Source organism: Typopeltis vanoorti, chromosome 15 (genome assembly GCF_054136105.1).
Source record: "Typopeltis vanoorti isolate ZY-2024b chromosome 15, IOZ_Tvanoo_1.0, whole genome shotgun sequence".
NCBI lineage: Eukaryota > Metazoa > Arthropoda > Arachnida > Uropygi > Thelyphonidae > Typopeltis > Typopeltis vanoorti.
This window is the reverse complement of record NC_143563.1, coordinates 11,245,262-11,269,979: the sequence shown is the minus strand read 5'-3', so window position 1 is coordinate 11,269,979 and position 24,718 is coordinate 11,245,262. Positions and strand designations below refer to the sequence as shown.

The following is a 24,718-nucleotide window of genomic DNA, read 5'->3' as shown; positions in this document are numbered from 1 at the left end:
ACCGTTCCATGACAAATAAACAATTATGAAAGTTTGTACCTAATCTCCAATGATGTTTAAGTTGGCTGCTTTCAGGGAATGAAGTATGTTTTATCGAACTTGACTTCTATCAGCTTGCAGTATTCATATTTCAATCACTTGAGTGCATACACTTATGCTGTTTTCTCCATGAGAAATAGTTCTAGCAAATGTGTTTTTTTATCACATGGTTAGAGAATAAATTATACTTAGCAAGCATTGATATTCTTGCTTTTATCCTTTATCCAAACATGGGCTAACAAAAGACTGCATGTAATTAGGGCGGTCTGATATAAAATCATCTGGTCTGTTCATAAAGTTTCTTCACATGCTACCTTGTTTACTCACACTTGGGTAGGAATCAAAAGGACAAAAAAAAAAATAATAAATAATAAATATATATATATATGTATGAAAAATAAATTAGTTTGGATAACTATAATACCGAGAATAAAAAAAAATAAAGTTTAATGCTGAGATACACTAGTTTAGTTGAAAAAATCAAATTCTTCAGGTATCAAAGACAAAGAATTATATAAAAAATAACAGAGACATAATAAAATTACATCAACAGTTGATTCTGTGAAAAGTTATCACGAGAGCACCGGTACTGGACAGTGGCAATGTGTGCAGCAGAAAGATTGTAGCTTAGGCTGTTGTTTATATGGGATGAATCAAGGGATATTTCTTTAGATTCGATTATCTTTCTTTCGAGCTCATCATAACAAATGTGTATATTAGAAATTTGCGGCCAGTCTGTGAGGTGTTGGTAGCCTTCATCCGAGTTAACAGAGAAGAGAACGGGGCTTGAGAGAGCGCTAGCTCTGGTCCTATTGTAGGATATTATGTTCCTCAGTATGCAAAAGGATAGATTTAGCCGTCTGACCATAATATGGTTTGCCACATTCACACATGGGGTGCTTAAGGGTCAAAGCTGTAAAACTGAGAGGAGAACTCCACATAGCCTTTAAAGGAATGCGGACAATCGACCAGGGCTTCTGACCTAATTTCCAATCCTCACCTTCTCGTGGTGCACCCTGTTGGGTATCTACTTGGATACTGAATGAACGAGGATGGGCTAGCAATTTGGGATTTAGCTAACGAAATTGTATTCTTATTGGTTCAAAGGCATGAAATGTGGAAAGGCAGCAGGAGTAGATGATATTCGACCAAAAATGCTGAAGTATGGTGGTATAAAAGTCTTACAGTGGTTGCACTGCATAGTTCAGAAAGTCTGGACAGAGGGACGAATTCCCGATGATTGGAGTAGAGCTCTCATAGTACCCATATATAAAAAGGAAAATAAAACAAACTGAATTACAGAGGTATTTCCTTACTGAGTGTTTCTGGCAAGATCTAGTATACTCAATACTAGTATACTCAAGTATCCTTGAGAAACAGTTGAGAAGAATTGTGGAAGAAAAGCTTGGTGAAGAACAAGCTGGATTCAGGCCAAATAGAGGATGTCAGAATCAGATCTTCACTTTACGACAAATAGTCGAGAAAGCATGGGAATATAACAAAGATCTCTATTTGAGTTTTGTAGATCTGGAAAAGGCATATGATAAGGTGCTAAGAGAGAAGCTATTCAATACGCTACAGTTATATGGTGTCAATGGGGCATTATATCAAACAATACTTAGTCTTTATTGGAGTTGTAAGTCAGCAGTTAAAATTGAAGGAAGTACAGGAAGATGGTTTAATGTTAAATCTGGTGTGAGACAAGGATGTACATTATCCCCTCTGTTATTCATTATCTATATGGATCACATTATGAAGGAAAGTGGTATTAAGCATGATATCAAAATTGGAGATGTTAATGTCAGCTCTTTGCTTTATGCAGATGATCTTATTATTCTACTTATTATTCTATATAACTCTATCTTATGCAAGAAGTACAACTTGTAATTCTTCAAAAAAAAAAAAAATGTCAGTAAACTTCCGAATCCTCACTTGCATCCTAGACATAGCAATGATCTGCTCATAGGTCCTTTGCCGTCTTGTGTATGCAATCAATATAACATTTTTTAAAAAAATAATTAAAAATAGAGAAACAGTGTCAAAACTGTTAAAATATCTGACTTTTGTATTTGAATATCCTCAATATTTTTTCAAGAAAATTTCTGGAATTCTTGGTGAATGATCTGGATTGTCCAATATGTTAACACATTGACCTCCATAATATTAAAAAATGTTGTGATCCCCGGGCCAACTTCTTTTTGTTTTACAATTTGCTGAAAGTAACATAAAATAATCATATTTTTTGATTTTTTATCTATTTCATGCATCTAAATAGATTTGTTAATTGCGAATCACGTGTGCATTGTGCGACCTGAGAAGAATTTTTTTACTGACTGGGCTGACCGGTACAAACGTGATTCACACTTCACACACAGTCAAACTTGCATATCTATGACGCGTACGAACAGTTATATGCATTCAGTGTTTTGTCCGGTGGAATAAATTTGTTATAGCAGTGGTGTAGCTAGAGATTTTGCTGCCCAGGGCGGTCCGTGAGTTCATCGCCCCTCTCAATACACACCAAAAATACTACAAAAAGTCAAAAGAACGTATAGGGAAATAAATTAAAACACTATATTTTTGAAGTGAAACTTTAATTTCAACATTCTAAAATGTTATTTTTCTTGCTTTTCTGTAGCAAAATCATCGATGACATTGGTGAAGTCTATTTCATAGTAATGTAGGTAATTCTTAATCAGTTTTATTTAGAAAAACTCCTCTCACAACTAGCAAACAGTTACAGCAATTGTGAGGAATATTCGCAGTAGTATTACAATATTTGGAAATGAGTTCTCGAGACTGTATTTTAGAATTAACTGCAAAAGTTCAAAAAGGTTCAAATTGCCGTCTGGGGCAGACTGCCCCCCCCCCCCCCCAGCTACTCCTCTGTGTTATAGTGATAAATATTGTTATAAATTGCCCTAATATGGGAGACTACAAAAAAGAGCCACGTCATTTAGAAGCCTTGATAAATGAAGTTCTATCTGATGGCGAACCATATGAATATTCATCGGAAAGTTACAACGGAAGTTATCTTAGTTCTGTGTCTTCAGATTCTGATTCTCTCATTGCTAGAAAGAGAATAAAAGTATCTACTACTGGTAATACCGAAGTTTTTGCTCCTAGTACATCTCAGTTTACTGATGCTCATTCTGTAGAACAAACAATTGATGATGTTATAAGAAATCTGCATTTGACTAATGATTCTTCCTCAGATGAAATACTTGGAAATGTGAATTCAACCGACCTACAATGGAATGAAATTACAGGTGATAATATAAAACATTTTCAGTTTGTGGATAATAATTTTGGAATAAAACAAAATATTATTGAAGAAATGCACAATAAACAGCCTGTAGACTTCTTTTTTTATGTTTGTTGATGAAGGACTGCTGGACCTAATAGTGCAAGAAATTAACAGATACACTCTTCAAAAATTCAGTAAGAATTTTACTAAAAGCAAGGATAAGAAAGTGGAAAAACACAAAACCCAATGAAATGGTGATATATTTGGGTCTGCAAATTTGTTTTGGTTTAGTGCAGATGCCAAAATTAGAGTGCTATTGGTTGAATAATGTCCTCTATTCTACAGAAATCAAGCAAGTTATGTCAAGGAATTGGTTCGATCTTCTCAGTAACTGGCACTTCACAGACGACAAGGGTGGAAATACTTCTGAAAGACTTTATAAAATTACATCTCTCATAAATCATAAAAAAAAAATTTCCAGAAAATAATGACGTCTTTGAGTAATATTTGTGTAGATGAAACTTTAATTCCTTTCCGAGGTCATCTTGCCTTTCGTCAGTACATCAAGAATAAATGACACAAATTTGGCATAAAACTATTCAAATTGTGTATTGAAGATGGATATACATATGATTTCAAGATATACTGCGGTGCAGAAGAGATCAATACCACTAATAGTGTTCCGACTTCAATTGTTATGGGACTTTGTGAGAATCTACTTGACCATGGACGCACAATATATGTAGATAATTATTATACCAGTATTGAATTAGCCAGACTTTTGAATAGACAAACACACCTTGTAGGCACTTTCAGAAAAAATTGAAAGGGAATTCCACAGAATGTTGCCTAGAAGAAATTGAATAAGGGTGAAATAATTGGTAAAGAAAGTGACACAGGGTTGGTGGTAATAAAATGTTGCAATAAACCTGAAGTGCTTATGTTATCAACTAAACACACAAACAAAATGAAATCTCTTACAGCAAGAAATGGTAATAAAGTGCAAAAGCCGTAAGCTATTATAGACTATAACAAAAGCAGAAGTTTTATTCATCTATCCGATCAGATAAAAGCCTATGCTTCTTGTTTTTGAAGAAGTGTGAAATGGTACTGAAAACTCGCAGTTGAAATTCTTTTAGGTTCTGCTGTGGTGAATGCTTTTATAGTATATAAGCGAGTTACTGATAAAAACATTAGCATCACAGAATTTAGAGAAAAAATTGCAAAAGAGTTATTAGGAATTACACCAATGGAAAATAATGTCACTTCGACTTCAGACAAGGAAAAACATATTTTAGAAGAGGTTGGTACCAGTAATAGGAGAAGATGTACATAATACTACAAAAAGTTAACCGAAGAAAATAATAGAAAATATGCAACATCTAAGGCCACACAAACATGGTGGAAATTTGTTCAGTGTGAAAAATTTTATTGTGTTTGCTGTTTTACTATTGTGCATAACTGTACTTTGTAATTGTTTAGTAATAATTTCACCTAATTATTTTTTTCATATCTATTTGTCTATTGTTTGTCATTTTTTGTTTATTAGTTTTTCAATTTTTTAGAAGAAAAATTTATGATTTGACACATTTATAATGACATATATTATAAATAAATATTTAGCACCATTGTTATTGTTTTATTTAACATTAGACATTGGCCTAAATCAGGTAAAAATAAAACCCCTATAATAGGCTACCTGTTGTATGTGTAGTTGAAATTCTACTGCGCTAACTATATAAACCTGTTTACCAGGCCCCACATTTCCATTACCCATAAGCATTTCATTTAGATATGAATCATGGATGAACTATGCAGCCTGAAAGAAAAATCTTTATGCGAAGCAAATATGATTCACGGAACGCATTGAAAAAATGTAGTGTGAATCGTATTTGATTCATATGGCTGTCAATGTGTCAATAGGCATGAAAGTAACTTTCATGTCCTTTAAAACATTGATCAAACAATTAAATCAGCTCCTTTCGAAGGAGCTGATTTAATTGTTTGATCCATGTTTTGTTAGGGTTATAACTAATTTCTTGATAAATGAGATATCCTGTAAAAAGGCAATCCACTTTCCTTTAATTTTTAGCCTTATCCATTATGAGTAAAACTTTTCTTTTATCTGCTTTAGAAATAGATATATATGGTTCTTTTGTTTTTATGAAATTAGTGCATTGAATTTAGTACTAGATAAATTACATGGCAATAATTAATAAACTTTAATGAAAATCATAGCTATTCTGTATTGAAAATAACAGTGTTAGTGTGTGGAAACAGCAAGCAATTCAAAGAACAGGAATATAAGGTAAACACGACAATTGGTTTACTAATTAAACATAGTTGCCATGTGCTAGAATAATAATATTAACTATATATATATATATATATATTTATTTACATAAGATGAGACTCTCCCAAACTTTTGAGAGAGAGAGAGACAGTCATTCCAGTTCATGTATATATCTCTATAAATTTCTGGAATCTCTGAACCTATTGATAGAATTTTGAAGAAATTTCACCTTAATCCCACATATTTTCCTATCAATAAAATTTCTCATCTGTTACATTACAAAAGATAAACTGTTGCCTCTATCTTTAACTAGTGTTTACCAGATCCTCTGTGAATGTAATTTGATATACTTTGTGCAGACAGGCCTTCTGTGGAAAAAGTTTTTATGAACATCAGTACTACACTGAATTTTCACTGAATACCAGAAACCTCAAAGTCCTGTGAGATGAAGCTCATCTTCCCCATAGAAGTAGTTTTAAATATGAAGCCCTTTTACAACGTGCCAACCTGAATTAGGTTGATTGTCTCTTTCTCTCAAAAGTTTGAAGATACTCATCTTATATAAATATCAAAAACAGATTTTAAATATGATTATTCTATCATGTGGTAACCATTTTTAATTGTTAAACCGATTGTAGTAATTACCTTCTATTCCTGTTCTTTGAATTGCTTGTTGTTTCCACACAAGGATCATTCTGTGTGTGTATTTTGAAATTGGGAAGTAAATTGAATTAAAATTCACTTGTCTCAATTTGAAAATGTGCAGTATTCCTGAACAGAGCAAATGATTTTATAGCCAATCCAATTACTATCATTTAGAGAAAAGCTTACTTTAATGTGAGCAGGTGGTTAGTGTATTCCCTGTCCAACCAACAGGCTATGGGTTCGAATCCCACTGTGGGCATGAATGTTTGTGATTGTCTTTAGGTGGGAGATAAATTTGATTGTCTCATGTGAGACCACCACTCTACTTATTGCAAGTCTGAACTGGCTTGAAAAATTTCCATGTTTGGTCTCTAGAGCAGAGTTTCCAGATAATGTAAAAAAGAAGTAAAAATACAAAAAATATATATAAAATCATTAAAAATGGGAAAAATCCTTAGCCTGTCCATAGTATGAATGTATTATAGTTTAGTTGTAAACGTATATTACATTCATACCATAGATTTACGAGGGTGGTTTGAAAAATTCCTGGCCTAACAATGAAAAAACAAATTTATAATTTCAAAATTATTTTTATTTTTCAACATAATCTCCCTTAAGACAAAATGGGAAAAATCCTTAGCCTGTCCATAGTATGAATGTATTATAGTTTAGTTGTAAAAACGTATATTACATTCATACTATAGAGTTACGAATGTGGTTTGAAAAATTCCTGGCCTAACAATGAAAAAACAAATTTATAATTTCAAAATTATTTTTATTTTTCAACATAATCTCCCTTAAGACAAATATATTTATTCTAGTGATGCTCCAGCACCATTATCCCGTCCCTGTAGTGGTTCTCAGTAAGATCTGCAAAATACCCCTCTACAGCTGCAAACAATCACCTCTTGATTTGAAGAAAAACGTTGACCAGTGAGGAAGAGTTTTAGTTTTGGGAAGAGATAGAAGTCAGAGGGAGCCAAATCTGGGGAAGAGGATGGATGTTCCAGCAATTCATAGTGCAGATCCCTTAATTTTCCCATTGCCAAAACACCTTTGTGGGCAAGTGCATTGTCCTGATGAAAGATGATATTTTTTCTTCTGCAAACCGGTTCTTTTCTCACAATTTTTTTTTGTCTAGTCTGGTTAAAATATCAGAATAATATTCTCCAGTTATTGTTTTACCCTTTTCAAGATAATTAATAAACAAAATGCCTTTAGCATCCCAAAACACCGATGCCATGGCCTTTCCTGTTGATGGAACCGACTTTGTCTTCTTTGGTGCTGAACAACTGGCTTCTGTCCACTGTTTGGATTCTGGTGTGTAATGGTGAATCCAAGTCTCATCCATAATAATAAATTGATGCACAAAATCAGTTTTATTCTTGTTAAAACGCTCAAGCACTGTTCATAGATTTCCATGCGAGTGCATTTTTGATCTGCTGTGAGCAAGCATGGCACCCATCATATGCAAAATATATCCTACATGTTCTTTTGAAATGCCTATAGTCTCAGCAATTTCACACACTTTGATTGGTCATCCAATACAATATCGTGCACTTGATCAATGATTTCTGGTGGTGTTACACTTTTTGGACCACCTTTACGTGGATCATCTTCAAGGCTGGTACGCCCTCTTTTAAACTCGTCAGCCCATTTCTTAATTTTTGAAAACAATGGAGAAGAGTGCCCATAAACTTTTATGAACTTCGAATGAATTTCTTTTGGTGTTAAACCTTCTTTTACAAAGAATTTTATAACTGCATGATACTCAATTTTATCCATTTCAAAGGATACAGACAACACTTTTGCTTCAGACAGCTGTATAAAACAAACTACTGATAGAATGACTTGCAATTTCACATGGATGCTTATTACAGATGTACCAACTTAGAAAAAAAATTCTCTTTCTGATAGTGTTGCCATCTATGGTCGAGAACTTTTCAGGTGACCCTCGTACAAATAAATCTTTCATGGTTATGGATGGGAGCCGCATAAAATAATAATATTTATAAAAAATAAAATTCTTGTCTTTTAAATGTAAACCACAGTACATGGGCAACTCGAAAAGGCATTACTTTTGCTATTGCTAAAGTATATAACTCAGAACATGTTCATTCACCTCAAAAAGTTCTTTAGCATCAAAATACTTAAACAGAAGTGATCAGTGCATGTGTAAGAATAAAACAATTGCAACAAAATGGATGTGCAGTAAAGTATAAACTGTTGTTAAAATATACTCAATAAAGCACCTTGTATACATAGGTATGTGATAAAATGCAATCTATGATAAAGCTTTTTGCATCAAAATAAAATGTGACCTGTGATAAAATGGGTTGGCAGTGAAATAATTGCAATTATATTAAGCTAGAATCTTTTATACTTTGACTCCTCCACACATCACTAATGTATTTTGAGTTCTTAACATTTTTTGTGAAATTTCCATAAAAAATCTGATTGGCTGAGTAAGCAATTGCCTTATTTTACATATTAGTTGTAGGTGTAGTGTATTTCTTATGGTATTCCAAGACATATGTTCTATGTTTTGGAATAACAGAATATAGGAATAGCATTTTCTTATCGTGTTGTCATAGTGTTTAAATGTATTTAAAATGTGTTTTGTTATTTTGGTTATGGGCTGCTTTTTATTTAACATAATCTAATTTTAGTGCTAGATCTGAATAGTGATGTACATGGAGAGACAAATGCCCTTCTAGATCTTGCCTGTGCTTTTATTGAATGTGATCAGCTACATCAAGCTCGCAAAATATTAGGGGTAATTTTTTCAGAAATGTTTATTTAATAAACTTTTCATTTAAGAGGTATTTAATAATATTATGTAAAATTGTGTAATCTTATTATATTTATATGTGGGCTGTTGAATAAGTACTAAGACTAATTTTACTGTGGCGAAACCACTCATCACAATATTTATTTCTGTGGAATAAATAAATGTTGCTGTATGTATTAACAAAAGAGGTTGATAGATGACATATACGGACTGATGTGCCAGAGTGTCACCTGACTAAACGCAAGTGCTCATCAGCGCCTACGAGGTGCGACCAGTCTTCAAAATGGAAGCATCCTTGGAACAGCGTTATGCGATTAAATTTTGTGTGCGTTTGCAAAAATCGGCATCGGACACTTTTAACATGATACGCGAAGCTTTCCATGATGAAGCAATGTCGAGGGCAAGTATCTTTCACTGGCATAAAACTTTTAAGGAAGGAAGGCAAAATGTGGAAGATCTTGAACGTGAGGGAAGACCTTCAATGTCCATCACAGAGACAATGATCAACACAGCAGCGATTATCATCAAGCACGTCAAAAGGAAGCGTCCATTGCTGAAGAATGGCTTCTTACTGCACCACGATAATGCAAGGCCACATATTGCTGGTTGTGTAGTGGACGTTTTGCAGAAGAACAACACAGATATCCTACCACACCCTCCATACAGTCCTGATCTCGCACCGTGCGATTTCTGGCTGTTTCCTCAGCTCAAGAAACCACAAAGAGGCCGCCATTTCAAAAGCAACAAAGCATGTGTAAAAGCTGTGGAGGTGGTTTTGAAAGAACTCTCAAAAAACGGACTCTCACATATGTTTAAGAAGTGGACGCAACGTTGGGACAAATGCATCGCATCTCACATTAGTTACGTCGAAAAAGACCATGTAAATGATGACGATTAAAGGTAATCTGTTTTCTTTATAAATATAGTCTTATTACTTATTGAACAACCTACGTATAATATCACTATTATTACAATACTTTCAACCAAGTTATTCAAATCTAATAAACCTCATCAAATAAGATTGATAACAAAACATATAGCCGTATGACACAGTGCACTGTTTTGTGGAAAGAGACAGTGGTCATTCCTTATAAGTGCCACCACAAACAGAGGTTCGAGACCAAACCAGGAAAAACAGGACCATAGCATCAAATCCCACTACTGAATTTTATAGTTGGGGTTATGTGCTCTGGTAAGAGACGGTTACTTGACACCTATCACACCCACACTCATCTATCTGCTTGGTAGAGGATGTAGCATGATTCGTTGCTCCATAATACAGCTTTCCAAGCTTCCATGTCCCACTGTATACACTCTTTTGCACTATTGAGGATGACTCTGCATGTTGTTTCGAGTAAATTGAGGGCTTGCATATTGTGGTCCTATCATGGAAATCCATGTTGTGAGCCTCATTCTGAATGTCTTTGTGCAGATTCATGTTTCAGTCGATGCCTGAAACTCCACATGTCAGCCAATGAATAGCGTTTTTCATATTATTTGACTCCGTGACTTCCATCTCAGTATGGTATCACTCTTTGTTGACCTGGGATGCTCAATTTGCTGAACAAATTGCCTGCAACATGGCATCCTATCACAATGCTTCTTTCAAACTCCATCAGTTCCCCTTCTCATTGCCATTTCATCCAGACACAGTTGAACTGGCTTGGATGCATAATATTCTTCCAATTTATACCGGCTACGAACATGTGACTCATTACATGGCATGATGCACGTTACCCATGGGGGTGTCCATTGACTTCTTTCCAAGCAGTGTAGCCACTGTATAACATAGCATATTCTTCTATATCTTTTGTTTAATTTCTTTTCTCTTTCTGTTATCTTTAAAATGTTTGCAATTCGTAATATTTTAGCTTTAGCCTTTCCTAGCTGTAATCCATTATTTCTGTCCAGTGCATTTACCAGTTGAAATGTCTGAGTTACAGAGATTTTTAATTGGCAAGGTAATCAGCATTATGCACAACCTCCATCCAGGAAGTTCTGAGACCAAGGTATCTCTCTCTTAGTCTGGTACCTACCTCTTAACCAATCCAGCTACCCAGGCACCACCAGGCTTAGCCACCATTAGCATAGCTCTTGAGGTCATTGGTGCACATAATTCTCCTTTACCATGTTAGGATGGAGATATCATCAAGGAGGAGTGATATATATAAAAATGATATTAAAAAAATAGAATTATTATTATTATTATTAAGAGAGACTTCCAGGGAGGCCACATACTACACGCACCAGCCTATCATACTTATTCTTGAATTCATTCACACTGCTTGCACTCATAACATCCAATGGCAATCCATTCCAATCATGCACCACCCTATGAGAGAAAAATATAGCCCTCGCCCCTTCTTAGCGACATTCATTCTCAGCTTCCAAGGATGCCCTCTTTTCCTTTTCCTACCCTCCATAAATTGAAAAATTCCATCATCTGAAATCCTGTATGACTCTTTCAAAAGTTTGTAAGTCTCAATCATATCACTCCTCTTTCTCTTGTTTGCTAATGTCTGCGGTCTATAAATTCTTAGTCTGTCTTAATCAGTATTCCGCAATCCTGATATCATTTTTAACACTCTCCTTTGCACTCTCTCCACTATATCAGAATCGCAATGGAAACCAGGTGACCAGACCTGCACACAGCAGTCCAAGTGAGGGCTTATCAAGGCCTTGTAAAGAGGCAAAACGACATCCTTATCTTTATGTGTTAGAGTTCATTTTAGCATTGCAATTATTTTTGAGTTATATTTGCAATCTTTGCTACATGGCCCTGAATTTCAACTTCCTATCTACTAACACGATAGTATATATCCCCATGGGGCTTGCGACTTGCAGGCATGGCATGGCTAACCCGGGGTCCCAGAGCTAAATACGATCTATTTTAAAGCTTTTGGTCATACTTTTCTCTAACTCTTCCGCTTCCTGCTTCTACCCTCATACTAACATTCTTCCTAATGAGGATTCTTTACTTAAAACTTTCTGTCTGACTCTTTTCTTGCTTACTAACCTCAGGAGAAGGTCCTCCATTCTCCCTGAAGCTATCAGAGTACTCGAGGGCTAGGGGTGTTTCCTCCTCTTTCAACTAACCACTAATAGTTATAGTAGTGGGCAGCAGCGCTACTTGTATTAACCTCCTGTAGCATACATGTTAACAATACTGCGATGTGGAAGGCAAGGGGAAACCACCACATTACATTCCCAAGTAAAAGCAGCAATGGAAGTTAAAAATGAAATCAAGATTGGCGATGGCGCCTTCACTGAAGGAGTCATGCCCGGTAGGAGAAGTAACCGGGCTTCTCAGGTCGACAGCCAACGAAATTGTTGTACTTATTCAAAAACGAAGACAAAAATAAGCTGAATATTGGAACATGGAATGCAAGAACACTACTAGAACCAGGTAAAATAGAAAATGTGAAAAAAGAAATGGAAAGACTTGACATAGACATTCTGGGCATTAGTGAGACGAGATGGGAGGGAAAGGGTGATTTCTGGAGTGGAGAATTTCGGATAATATATTCAGGACAAAAGAAGGGCGAGTCAGGTGTTGCAATAATGCTTCATAAAAAAGTTGGAAAGTTAATCACTACAATAATTAACTATAGTGACAAAATCATGGCGAAGCATTCAAAATGAACCAATAAACCTCAATATTATAATGGTCTACATGCCAACATCACAATATAGCGATGAAGAAATTGAAGAAATTTATGAGCAAATAGAAGAAATCTGGAGCAGCTTCAAAGACAATACAATAATAATGGGAGATTGGAATGCTATAGTGGGAGAAGAGAGCAATGATAATGTTTCAGGAAGATTTGGTCTTGGATGTAGGAATGAAAGAGGAAAGCAATTAATAGAATTTTGTACACAAAAACAGTTAGTTATAGCAAATACACTATTTCAAGTTCCAAAAAGAAGAAGATACACCTGGAAAGTGCCTGGGGATTCAAATAGATATCAAATAGATTACATATTGGTCAAGAAAAGATATAGAAACCAAATAAAAAATTGCAAAAGCTATCCAGATGCCGACATTAGTCGGCATACTGAAACATAGGAAACAAATCCAAAGATACAAACCAATAAGATGGAACCTTGAAAAATTAAAGAGTAAAGAAGTAAAGAGAGGATACCAAGAGGCAACTGATCATAACATTCCAGAAAACTTATTAGTCAGAATAATATTGAAAACCAATGGAATATGATTAAAGAGTTAATTACAAATTCATCAAATCAATTATTGAAAAATGCAGAAAAAGAAAAAAGAAAACATTGGATAATAGATGAAATACTTGGCCTTATGGATGAAAGAAGAAAATATAAAAATGCTGTTAAAGAAGAAGATGTGGCCAAATACAAATATCTTAAAAATCAAATTACAAGAAAATGTAGACAAGCCAAAAAAGAATACCTGGAAGAACAGTGTAATAACATAGATGAATTATTTAAAAAAGAAAACATAGAGAAAGCCTATAAAGAAATTAACAAACTGACTTTCAAATTTAATAAGAACAGCAAAAACAATGCCATCAAAGATGAAAATGGAAAATTACTAATAGAATCTGAGGATATATTAATGAAATGGAAGAATTATCTTGAAAATCTCTATAATGGCGACAAACTTGATGTTGATATCAGCATAGAAAATCAAAATGAAGACAATCTAGGACCCCCAATAATTCTGGCATAATCAGACCAATATAATACGACATTGGATATCTAATCATGCCAAAGTGAATGACTTTACATTTACTGACATTGAACTGACATCCACTTTCCCATGCCCACAATTCCAGCCTGTTCAAATCATTCTGCAAGTACTTCATATCAGACCATTCCTGATTACACTACCTATCTTTGCATCATCAGCAAATTGCTGTATGTCTCTTGTCACGTACTTCCCAATATCATTAATGTGCAGATTGAATAACAGTAGACCAAGTGCTGATCCTTGTGGAGCACCAAAGTCTTCAAGATTTAAGAACCACCGGTTATCTTAAATCTTGAAGACTCACATCAACAGTGTACCACTTTTTGATATCTGTCAGTCTGCCATCTTCTTATTCATGCTAATATTCTATAATCCAAACTCATATTCTCCAGAATTTATCCAACAGTCTACCATGCTGTATTCCATCAAAATCCTGAGCAAAATCATGTCTTCTCTCATACTGAACTTATTGCTAGTTAAGTCATTAGTGCCTACTAGAATTATGATCTCATTTTACTTTTCTTTTCTGTTTTTGAATTGCTTCCTTTATATTCTTAATTTTCGCTCTGGGAAACTCAAAGTTATAACTCGCTCATCAATAGCATGTTTTATGATAGAATCACCATACCAAATAACATCCTTCTTTTTACAAACAATGTCACTTACCTGATTTCTAATTTATACATAATTTCTAACCAAGCAGAAAAAAATTTGCTGCAACTGTGTCTCACCCTGAGAATTTTAATAATATGGCGATACATAATTGTTTTACTTATATATATATATTGAAATGTGACATTTACTGTTGATTTAACTTTCAGTGTCTCCATGGTACCTTCACTGATGAGGTCTCAATAAAGATGGAAATCAGTCCATCATTATTTACCAGCCATTCCTAATGTATTGAGTTTAATACATTAAGAATGGTTGGGACCCTTCCACAATGCATTCCAATATACACAACTGTCTCCCAGATAGAGTATTTTAATAATATGTTGATACACTTTCCTGTTTGGATATGGAATTATTATTATTGTTGTTAAATATTATTTGGAATATGAGAAATGTTGGAATGGATAAGGTAGACTATGAATATATATGTGTGTGTGTGTGTGTGTGTGTGTGTGTGTGTGTGTGTGTGTGTGTGTGTGTGTGTGTGTGTGTGTTAAAGATACTGAGCAATTTTATAAGCTAGGTTTTTAATCCTTTTTCCCAAGTAAGCAAACAGACAAGTAAGTCAAGTTTGTGGCTGCACGAGTGCAACTCATGGTAAAGATGGAGCAAGCTCTGATCACTTTCCTTAGAATTTTCCCCTAATGCAAAGAACATTTCCTTGTGGAAATGTATGATGCTATGCATTAAGGTAACGGTCACTACCCATACCGGTTTCGACCTTTACTGAGGTCTCATCAGTGGGAGCCAGACCTAAAAATTGCCAAGGGTGAAGTAATACAGAGCTTATAAATATTTTACCTAAACAAGTTGCCATAAGGTGCTTTGACCTCATTAAATAAAAATCTCAGGATGAGAGTAATATTGTAGAAAGTTTTTTACCTTGGGTATATATTATGTTAAAGATACCAAGCAATTTTATAAGCTAGGTTTTCACCCTTGGCAATTTTTAAGTCTGGCTCCCACTAACGAGACCTCGATAAAGGTCGAAACCGGTATAGGTAGTGACCATTACCTTAATGCATAGCATCATACATTTCTGCAAGGAAATGTGCTTTGCATTTGGGGAAAATTCTAAGGAAAGTGATCAGAGCTTGCTCCACCTTTACCACGAGTTGCCTAGTGTTGCACTACGTGCATCCACAAACTTGACTTACTTGTCTGTTTGCCTGCTTGGTATCTTTAACATAATATATATCCAAGGTAAAAAAAGCTTTCTACATGTGTTGAGGAACATTGACTTAGTTGTTTTGATACATTTGTATAAAGAGAATTGAATGACTGAAACTGAGAATAATTAAGGTTTTAATTTTATAACACACTACTAGTTTTGGCTTTTGACAGTGCAAAGCACATTTCCTTGCGGAAATGTATGATGCTATGCATTAAGGTAATGGTCACTACCCATACCGGTTTCGACCTTTACTGAGGTCTCGTCAGTGGGAGCCAGACCTAAAAATTGCCAAGGGTGAAGTAATACAGAGCTTATAAATATTTTAAGTTGCCATAAGGTGCTTTGACCTCATTAAATAAAAATCTCAGGATGAGAGTAATATGTAGAAAGTTTTTTACCTCGGGTATATATTATGTTAAAGATACCAAGCAATTTTATAAGCTAGGTTTTCACCCTTGGCAATTTTTAAGTCTGGCTCCCACTAACGAGACCTCGATAAAGGTCGAAACCAGTATAGGTAGTGACCATTACCTTAATGCATAGCATCATACATTTCCTTGCGGAAATGTGCTTTGCATTTGGGGAAAATTCTAAGGAAAGTGATCAGAGCTTGCTCCACCTTTACCACGAGTTGCCTAGTGTTGCACCACGTGCATCAACAAACTTGATTTACTTGTCTGTTTGCCTACTTGGGAAAAAGGATTAAAAAACCCAGCTTATAAAATTGCTTGGTATCTTTAACATAATATACACCCAAGGTAAAAAAAAGCTTTCTACATGTGTTGAGGAACATTGACTTAGTTGTTTTGATACATTTGTATAAAGAGAATTGAATGACTGAAACTGAGAATAATTAAGGTTTTAATGGTATAACACACTACTAGTTTTGGCTTTTGACAGTGCAAAGCACATTTCCTTGTGGAAATGTATGATGCTATGCATTAAGGTAATGGTCACTACCCATACCGGTTTCGACCTTTATCGAGGTCTCGTTAGTGGGAGCCAGACCTAAAATTTGTCAAGGGTGAAAACCTAGCTTATAAAATTGCTTGGTATCTTTAACATAATATATACCCAAGGTAAAAAACTTTCTACATATTACTCTCATCCTGAGATTTTTATTCAGGATGCCTTCTTCAGGTGTCTTTTAAAAATGGGAAATAGCACTAAAAACACTGAAGTTTAAAAAAACTGAGAAACACAGGAAAAAATTGCAGTACATAATTAACATTAAAAAACGTTGTAGTTACATTTAAGTTGTTCTTTCAATCGTGGCATTGTTTGGTGAGTGCGTGCTTGCAGTCTCTCATGAACACCAGTACTGAACAACAGCCAAATGGCTATCTGGGAGATTGCAGCTCAAATTGTTATTTAAATGTTCATGATTAAGGATGATTTCTCTGGACTCCACAATTTTTCTTTCAAACTGATCATGGCAACGAAAAATGTTTTGGATCTATCCCAGCAGACTGAATGACCCTTGTGTTCATCATCAGGTTGTTCGAGAAAAGAACATGACTAGACAAGGCACTGGCATGCGTTCTTTTGTAAGAGATGCTTATCCTATGCTCCTCTATACATAATTCAATAGATTTGTTTGACCAAAATAAGGGATATTACAGTCACACCATATCTTGTACACACCAGGATATTTCAGATTATGATGATGGGGCTTCAGATGGCTTACTAGAGAGTGGATTTTTGGAAGTGTAGTGAATAAAGTCCTGATGTTGTATTTCTTAAGAACTCTAGCTAATTTTTGGGAAACTGAACTGATGTATGGGATAGAGATATTACCCTTAATATTGGTTATTTCTTCAGTGCGGTGGCTAGGATGATCTAGAAGAAATTTTTTAATGGTTCTATCAGAATATCCATGTTGTCTAAAGACATATGAGAGGTAATTAATTTCTTTTTGTAGTTCATCCAGGTCATTTAGAAGAGAACGTGCTCTCTGTCCTAGGGTAGAAATAGTTCCAAGTTTTTGTGGAGGAAAATGATGGGACTGACTATGAAGATATCTATTAGTGTGTGTAGGTTTTCTATACATTGAAATTCTAAATTTTCCAGCGCAGCGGGACAGTTTTATATCCAGGAAAGGTAGGGAATTGTCATATTCAAGTTCAGTTGTGAATTTCATATTCTTCTTCTGGTTCCCATTTGCCATACAGCCGCGGGAGGATAGCTAAATGCTACCATTCTAGGGAGAGATGATTATGAGCAAGGTGGTTTCCCGTTGCCTTCCTTGCCATAAGAATTTATGACTGTAACCTGTGTGTGTTCACGGGGCCGGTTTGCCTGCTTGCGGGATGAAAAACCCCAGATAAACTGGCGGAAAAAACCCTGCTGCCCAAGACTGGCTAACTTGGCTATGGCTGAGGAAGATCCTTAAGCTCCTCACGTCGTGGACGGGAATCGAACCTAGGACAGTCCTTCCCCAGGCATATGGTTGCGAAGCGCAAAGCCACTAGGCTAACCGCACGGACAATTTCATATTAGGATGTTGATTATTGAGATGATCCAGAAAATCCATGAGAGAATTGTGGCCATGGCTCCAAATAATAAAAATGTCATCCACATAACGTTTCCAAAGTTTAGGTTTAAATGAGAAGGATGATATAGCTTTTGTTTCAAAATCCTCTAAATAAATGTTTGCAAGAATAGGGGATAAAGGATTGCCCATCACTAGACCTTGGTTTTGTTTGTAGATGGTGTCTATATATATATATATGGCCACCTCTAAACATTTAGGTGTAAATCTTGTATTATACATATCCATTTGATAGAATGGTTTGCATACTGTGTGAATTGTTTTCCAGCTGTCAGGTTTTTTTTTTGTGACTAGTTTTTCTTTGAATGTATGATCTTGAACACATTTGGTAGTAGCATTATGCATGTTCTGTAAATGAATAGATTAGGATTTGAGAGTATCTGCAGAATTTGTGCTAATGTTACCCAGATGGACATTGGGTAAGTTGATAATGATGATTGTGATACTACTTGAAAAGAAGCTAAAAAATTGTGAAGAGAAATTTTCATTATAACAAGTCAGGTTCTGATCGGATGTTTACTTTCTTCTTCTTCTTATTATTATTATTAGGTAGTAGTAGTAAACGAGACCTCCAAAGAGTCAGAAACTCATCGAGGGCAGCCATACTATTCGCACCAGCTGTCATACCTGTTCTTGAATTCATTCACATTATTTACACACACAACACAACATCCAATGGCAATCTATTCCAATCATGCACCACTTTATGAGAGAAAAATCTAGCCTCACACCCATCTTGACAGCATTCATTCTCAACTTCCAAGTATGCTCTTGCATCCTTCTTTCCCACCCTCCATGTAATGAAAAATTCCATTTACTGAAATTCTGTATAAACCTTTTATAAGTTTGTAACACTCTTTCTACTGTTTGCTAGTATCTGTAGCCTACAAATTCTCAGTCTGTTTTCATAACTAGTATTCCACAATGCTGATATCATTTTTGACACTCTCCTTTACATTGCCTCCACTGCATCAGAATTTATTACCACACAAACCAGGAGATCAGACCTGCACACAATAGTACAAGTGAGGTCTTATCAATGCTTAAGAGGCAAAATGACTTCCTTATCTTGACATGTCATGGTTCGTTTCAGCATTGCAATTATTCTTTGAGTTGTATTTACAATTTTTGCTATATCACCCTTAACTTTAATTTCCTTTTTACTAAAATTCCAAGATCCCTAGCCTGATCACTTTATTCTAGCATAATCCCACCAATATAATACAATATTGGATACCTTACATTTATTAACATTAAAATGACAGCCATTTGCACTTCAAATCATTCTTCAAGAACTGCGTATCAGCAGCACTCCTAATTACCCTACTTATCTTTGCATCATCAGCAAATAGCTGTATATCGTATGTCAAATACTTCCCAATGTCATTAATGTACATATTAAATAACACTGCACCAAGGACTGATCCTTGAGGCACACCACTGGTTACCTTGAATCTTGCAGATTCACAACTCCCATACATGACTTTTTGATATCTGTCAGTCAGCCATCCCCTTATCCATGCCAGTAGTCCATAATTTAATCCGATATTCCCAAATTTATGCAACGTCCATGCTGTGTTCTGTCAGAAGCCTTAACAGAATCCAAAAGTATCATGCTGTATCCATTCCTCTTGTCTAACTCAGTGGTAACATTATTATAGAATGTGAGCAAGTTGCTAAAACATGATCTCAACATCATCATCATATTCCTGCCATGTACCCTCAAGGGGTGTACAGGATATGATAGTACTACATGAAAAATTTACATCATTACTAACTTCCTATCTACAATTTTCCTCCAGATAGTCTGTTACTTGTCAAGACTCCAATATTATCAGATCTTATATTTCTGTTATCTAAGGCACTTTGTACCCTATCAAACCACCTATATCTTGGTCTTCCTCTGGGTCATTTTCCTGCCAACCTGGCAGAGAACACTTGTTTTTGCCAATCTTTCCTCGCCAATTCTGTTTAAATGACAATACCACCTGAGATTAGCTCGGCTAACGCATTTCTGGATGCTGACAATGTCAAGTTCTTTTCTAATATCCTCATTTTTAATATGATATTAAAAATGACTAAACTAATCTTTCTCAGGACTCTCATATCTGCGGTCTCTAGTCTTTGGTCAAGTGTTTTACTTCTGACCTAGCTTTCAGATCCATAAGTTAAAACTAGTTTGAACACTGTCTTGTATACAGCTAATTTATTGTTCCGACTAATTTCTCTCTTATTCCATATGAATTTATTCAGTTGACTTCCTACTATACCAGCTTTATTGATTCTGTTGTCTATTTTTATATTTAATTTACCATTTTCACTAAAAATCGTGCCTAAGGTGAACTGTTTTACTTGTTCCGCAGGTTCTCCATTCACAATGCAGTTGACATTTTCAATGATTTTGCCTATTTTCATTGTCTTTGTCTTTTTATTGCTGACCTTCATACCATATCTATTACAACAGTTATTCAATGTAGTCAAGGAATTTTGCAGACTCGTAGTGGATTTATTGATAAGTATAACATCGTCCGCATAAAGCAAAAAGCTGACATTAACATCTCCAATTTTGATATCATGTTTAATACCACTTTCCTTCATATAGATAATGAATAACAGAGGGGATAATGTACATCCTTGTCTCACACCAGATGTAACATTAAACCATCTTCCTGTACTTCCTTCAATTCTAACTGCTGACTTACAACTCAAATACAGACTAAGTATTGCTTGATATAATGCTCCATTGACACCATATAACTGTAGCGTATTGAATAGCTTCTCTCTTGGCACCTTATCATATGCCTTTTCCAGATCTACAAAACTCAAATAGAGATCTTTGTTATATTCCCGTGATTTCTCCACTTTTTGTCGTAAAGTGAAGATCTGATCCTGACAGCCTTTATTTGGCCAGAATCCAGCTTGTTCTTCACCGAGTTTTTCTTCTACAATTCTTCTCAACCATTTCTCAAGTATACTTGCATATATCTTACCAGGAACACTCAGTAGGGAAATACCTCTGTAATTCTCACGTTCAGTTTTATTTCCCTTTTTATATACGGGTACTATGAAAGCTCAACTCCAATCATCGGGAATTCGTCCCTCTGTCCAGGCTTTCTGAACTATGCAGTGCAGCCACTGTAAGACTTTTATACCACCATACTTCAGCATTTCTGGTCGAATATCATCTACTCTTGCTGCCTTTCTACATTTCAACCCTTTGATGGCTTTTTCTACTTCAAGTATGGATATCTATTCCTGACTGCATGCATGGTCAGTGTTTTTTACCACTGTGCTATCATCACTGCTTGTTTCATTTAGCAGTTTTTCAAAGTAATTACTCCATACCTCAAGGATATCTTTTTCTCCTGTTTTCATGTCACATTTATCATCTCTAACTCCTTTTACAGCACTCTTTCCTCCATTCCTAAGCTTCTTCAACAACCTCCAGAATATTTTGCCACCTTCTTGATATTTATTTTCTATGTTCTTGCCAAAGTCCTCCCATGACTTTTGTTTAGTTAGTTTTACACAGTGTTTAGCTTTCTTACATTTGTCTCCGTATTCTCTAAGAGTACAAGCTGACTTATTTGCAAGGAACTTTTGATATGCTTTCTTCTTTTCCTTCACTGCCTCTTTAACTTCCTGTGTCCACCATGGTGTTCTAATTTTTCTATCCTTGCAGACAACCTTGCCACATGCCTCTCTGGCTGAATCAATCAAGGTTTTCTTCAAGGCTTGCCACTGAATCTAAAGTTTGGTTCCTGTTCTCAAACTCTTTAATTTTTTCTTCAATAATCTTTGTGTATTTTAGTCTACAGTTCACATCTGAGAGCTGCTCAACTTTTATTCGCTTTAAAACTTTCTTACATGTTATTCTTTTCAATATGAAATTCAATTTTATCCTGCTCAAGACTAAATCGTGATCACTTCCAATTTCAAATCCTCTGTACACTCTGGTGTCCTGCACAAGGGAGAAAACATCACTATCAACAATAACATAGTCAATGAGAATAATTAAGGGGATACAAATCCATTGTTGTTCAACTGCCAGTAAGCAAAACTCTAAGATCGAGAACTACGAATCTACGAGTTTCATATATACCGAAAAACTATCGGCAAATCCAAGCGTAAATGACCACTTGGTAGTACAACACTAAGGCAACTCGAAGCAAAGGTGGAGCAAGCTTTCTCACTATCCTTGATATTTTCTCATAATGTAAAAACACGGCCCCTCGGGGATGTAATACTGTAATTACATCATGAGGAGAGGTCACTATCCAGACCAGTTTCAACCTTTTTTGAGGTCTCATCAGTGAGTAGGTAGACCTGGAAGATAACAAGGTTTAAGTGAAAAGAACTTACATACCTTTACTATACGAATCCCATAAAGGTGTGTTTGTATATTATAACATAAATTGAAAGCCAAACGGCTATTTTTCTGGCATTCTTAATAATAATTAAGGGAATACAAATCTATTGTTGTTCAACTGCCAGTAAGCAAAACTCTAAGATTGAGAACTACGAATGTACGAGTTTCATATATACCGAAAAACTTTCGGCGAATCCAAGTGTAAATGACCATTTGGTAGTACAACACCAAGGCAACTCGAAGCAAAGGTGGAGCAAGTTCCCTCACTATCCTTGATATTTTCTCATAATGTAAAAACACACCCCCCTAGGGGATGTAATATTGTATTTGCATTATGAGCAAAGGTCACTACCCAGACCGGTTAAATTGCCATTTGGCTTTCAATTTATGTTATAGTCAATGAGACTTTTCTTATTCCTTGCCTCTTCTCTCCATGTGAATTTGTGCACATTTTTATGTTGGAACATGGTGTTAGTAATAACCAGTCCATGTCCTGAGCAGAAATGCAAGAAATATTTGCCATTATTATTAGCTTTGCTCTTTTCTCCAAATTTTCCCAGTATATTTTTGTATGTCTGACAATCATTTCCTACTCTGCTATTTAGATCCCCAACAAGGACCAACTTTTCCTTTTTCATTGTGTCAGTTGCTTTTTCTAAAGCCTCAAAAAATTCCTCCACCTCTACCTTAGTAGACCCTTCTGTGGGACCATACACAAATAAGTCTCATTGTTCAGTTCCCCACTCTGATATTTGCCCACATTACTCTACTTGAGACTGCCTGCCATTCAAGAAGATTAGCCTCGTATTTAGAGTTGAATACAATGGCTACTCCTTCTTTTCCTTGATTGTCATTGCCTGAATATAACATTTTGTATTTATTGCTCAGAAAGATCTCACCAGTTTTTGTCTTTTTTCTTTCAGTCACCCCTATTATGTCGATCTGGTACTTATCTAATTCCTCAGTTAGCTTCCTTTCTTTGCCATTCAGGCTTCTTATGTTGATAGTACCGATTTTTAACTCTGGTGATGTTAAGTTGGGGTGTTTTTTCAGATTTGTTCCAGTAGCTGACTTTTCGCTGTTCGCCCTAGTTCCCTGGTGAAAGCAACTATAGCCTTGTTTAACCGGGCGACGCCCCAGCCGGCATGAAATTTTGTAATGAAAATACCATCATTTTATAATTTGGTTTAAGCCAATAAGAATTACAATTTGGTCGGCTAAATCCCAAATTGCCAGCCCATCCTCGTTCGTTCAGTATCCAGGTAGATACCCAACATGGTGCACCACGAGAAGGTGAGGATTGGACATTAGGTCAGAAGCCCTGCTCAGTTCTCCGCATTCCTTTAAAGGCGATGTGGAGGTCTCCTCTCAGTTATACAGCTTTGACCCTTTTCCCTTAGTAAACCCATTCTGTTCATTTCTATCAATCCTTTTCTGAATTCCAGCCCTAACCAACTTTTCCAAAATCTTCACCACCATTCCTGAGCTACTGATTGGTCAATAGTTGGATACATCAGTCTTTACACAATCATTGTGCAATTGGATTACCATGTGTTCTTTCCACTCCTGTGGAATCTTCTCTGTTCTGAGACTCAAAATATATAGCCTAGTCAAAGGAATAGCCAGTTCACCTGAACACTCTTTTAGCATCCGTGCCAAATGCATTCTGGTGTAAGCCGTTTCTCTTATACATATCTATTCTTCCCTCAAACCACTACACACATCCATAAACTTGCATCCATTCCTTCTACACAGCCTACACATTGAATTGTATGTCATCATAGCTCCTTCTTCGTATTTCATTTCCATCATATCCAGGTAATATACTAATATTTTTTACTTTCTTACTCTTTGTTCTTGCTTGTTCCAACAACCTTTTCATATTCTCTCTCTCATACTGAATTTATTGCTAGTTAATTTGTTGGTACCTACCAGAATTATGACTGCTTTTGCTTTGCTTTTATGTTTTTCAATTGATTGGGCTGTGTTTGCTCCAGGAAAACTTGTTATTATAACCTGCTCATCAATGGTATGTTTTATGATAGTCCGATTTTCATTATTAAGTACTATTCATGCATTGTTGTTTTCCATCTTGCTGCTGAACCTTTTTTTTATTCTTCATATGTTCCTCTAAATGCCACTTTACTTTCTGTTATTCCCTTGCTGAATAATTTGCTTTAACTTAGTGCTTTTGTAGGTTAAATTATTTTCAATATC

At 35.5% G+C, this 24,718-nt stretch overlaps 1 protein-coding gene across 1 annotated transcript in view; it reads left to right on the top strand.

Moving 5' to 3' along the window:
* LOC150098383 (leucine-rich PPR motif-containing protein, mitochondrial-like) overlaps positions 1 to 24,718 on the top strand; it is a 446,274-nt gene that overhangs the window by 307,100 nt on the left and 114,456 nt on the right. Inside the window, exon 26 of the mRNA XM_090405178.1 lies at positions 8,894 to 9,000. Coding sequence (XP_090261304.1) covers positions 8,894 to 9,000 — 107 coding nt within the window. The remainder of the gene's footprint in view (positions 1 to 8,893; positions 9,001 to 24,718) is intronic.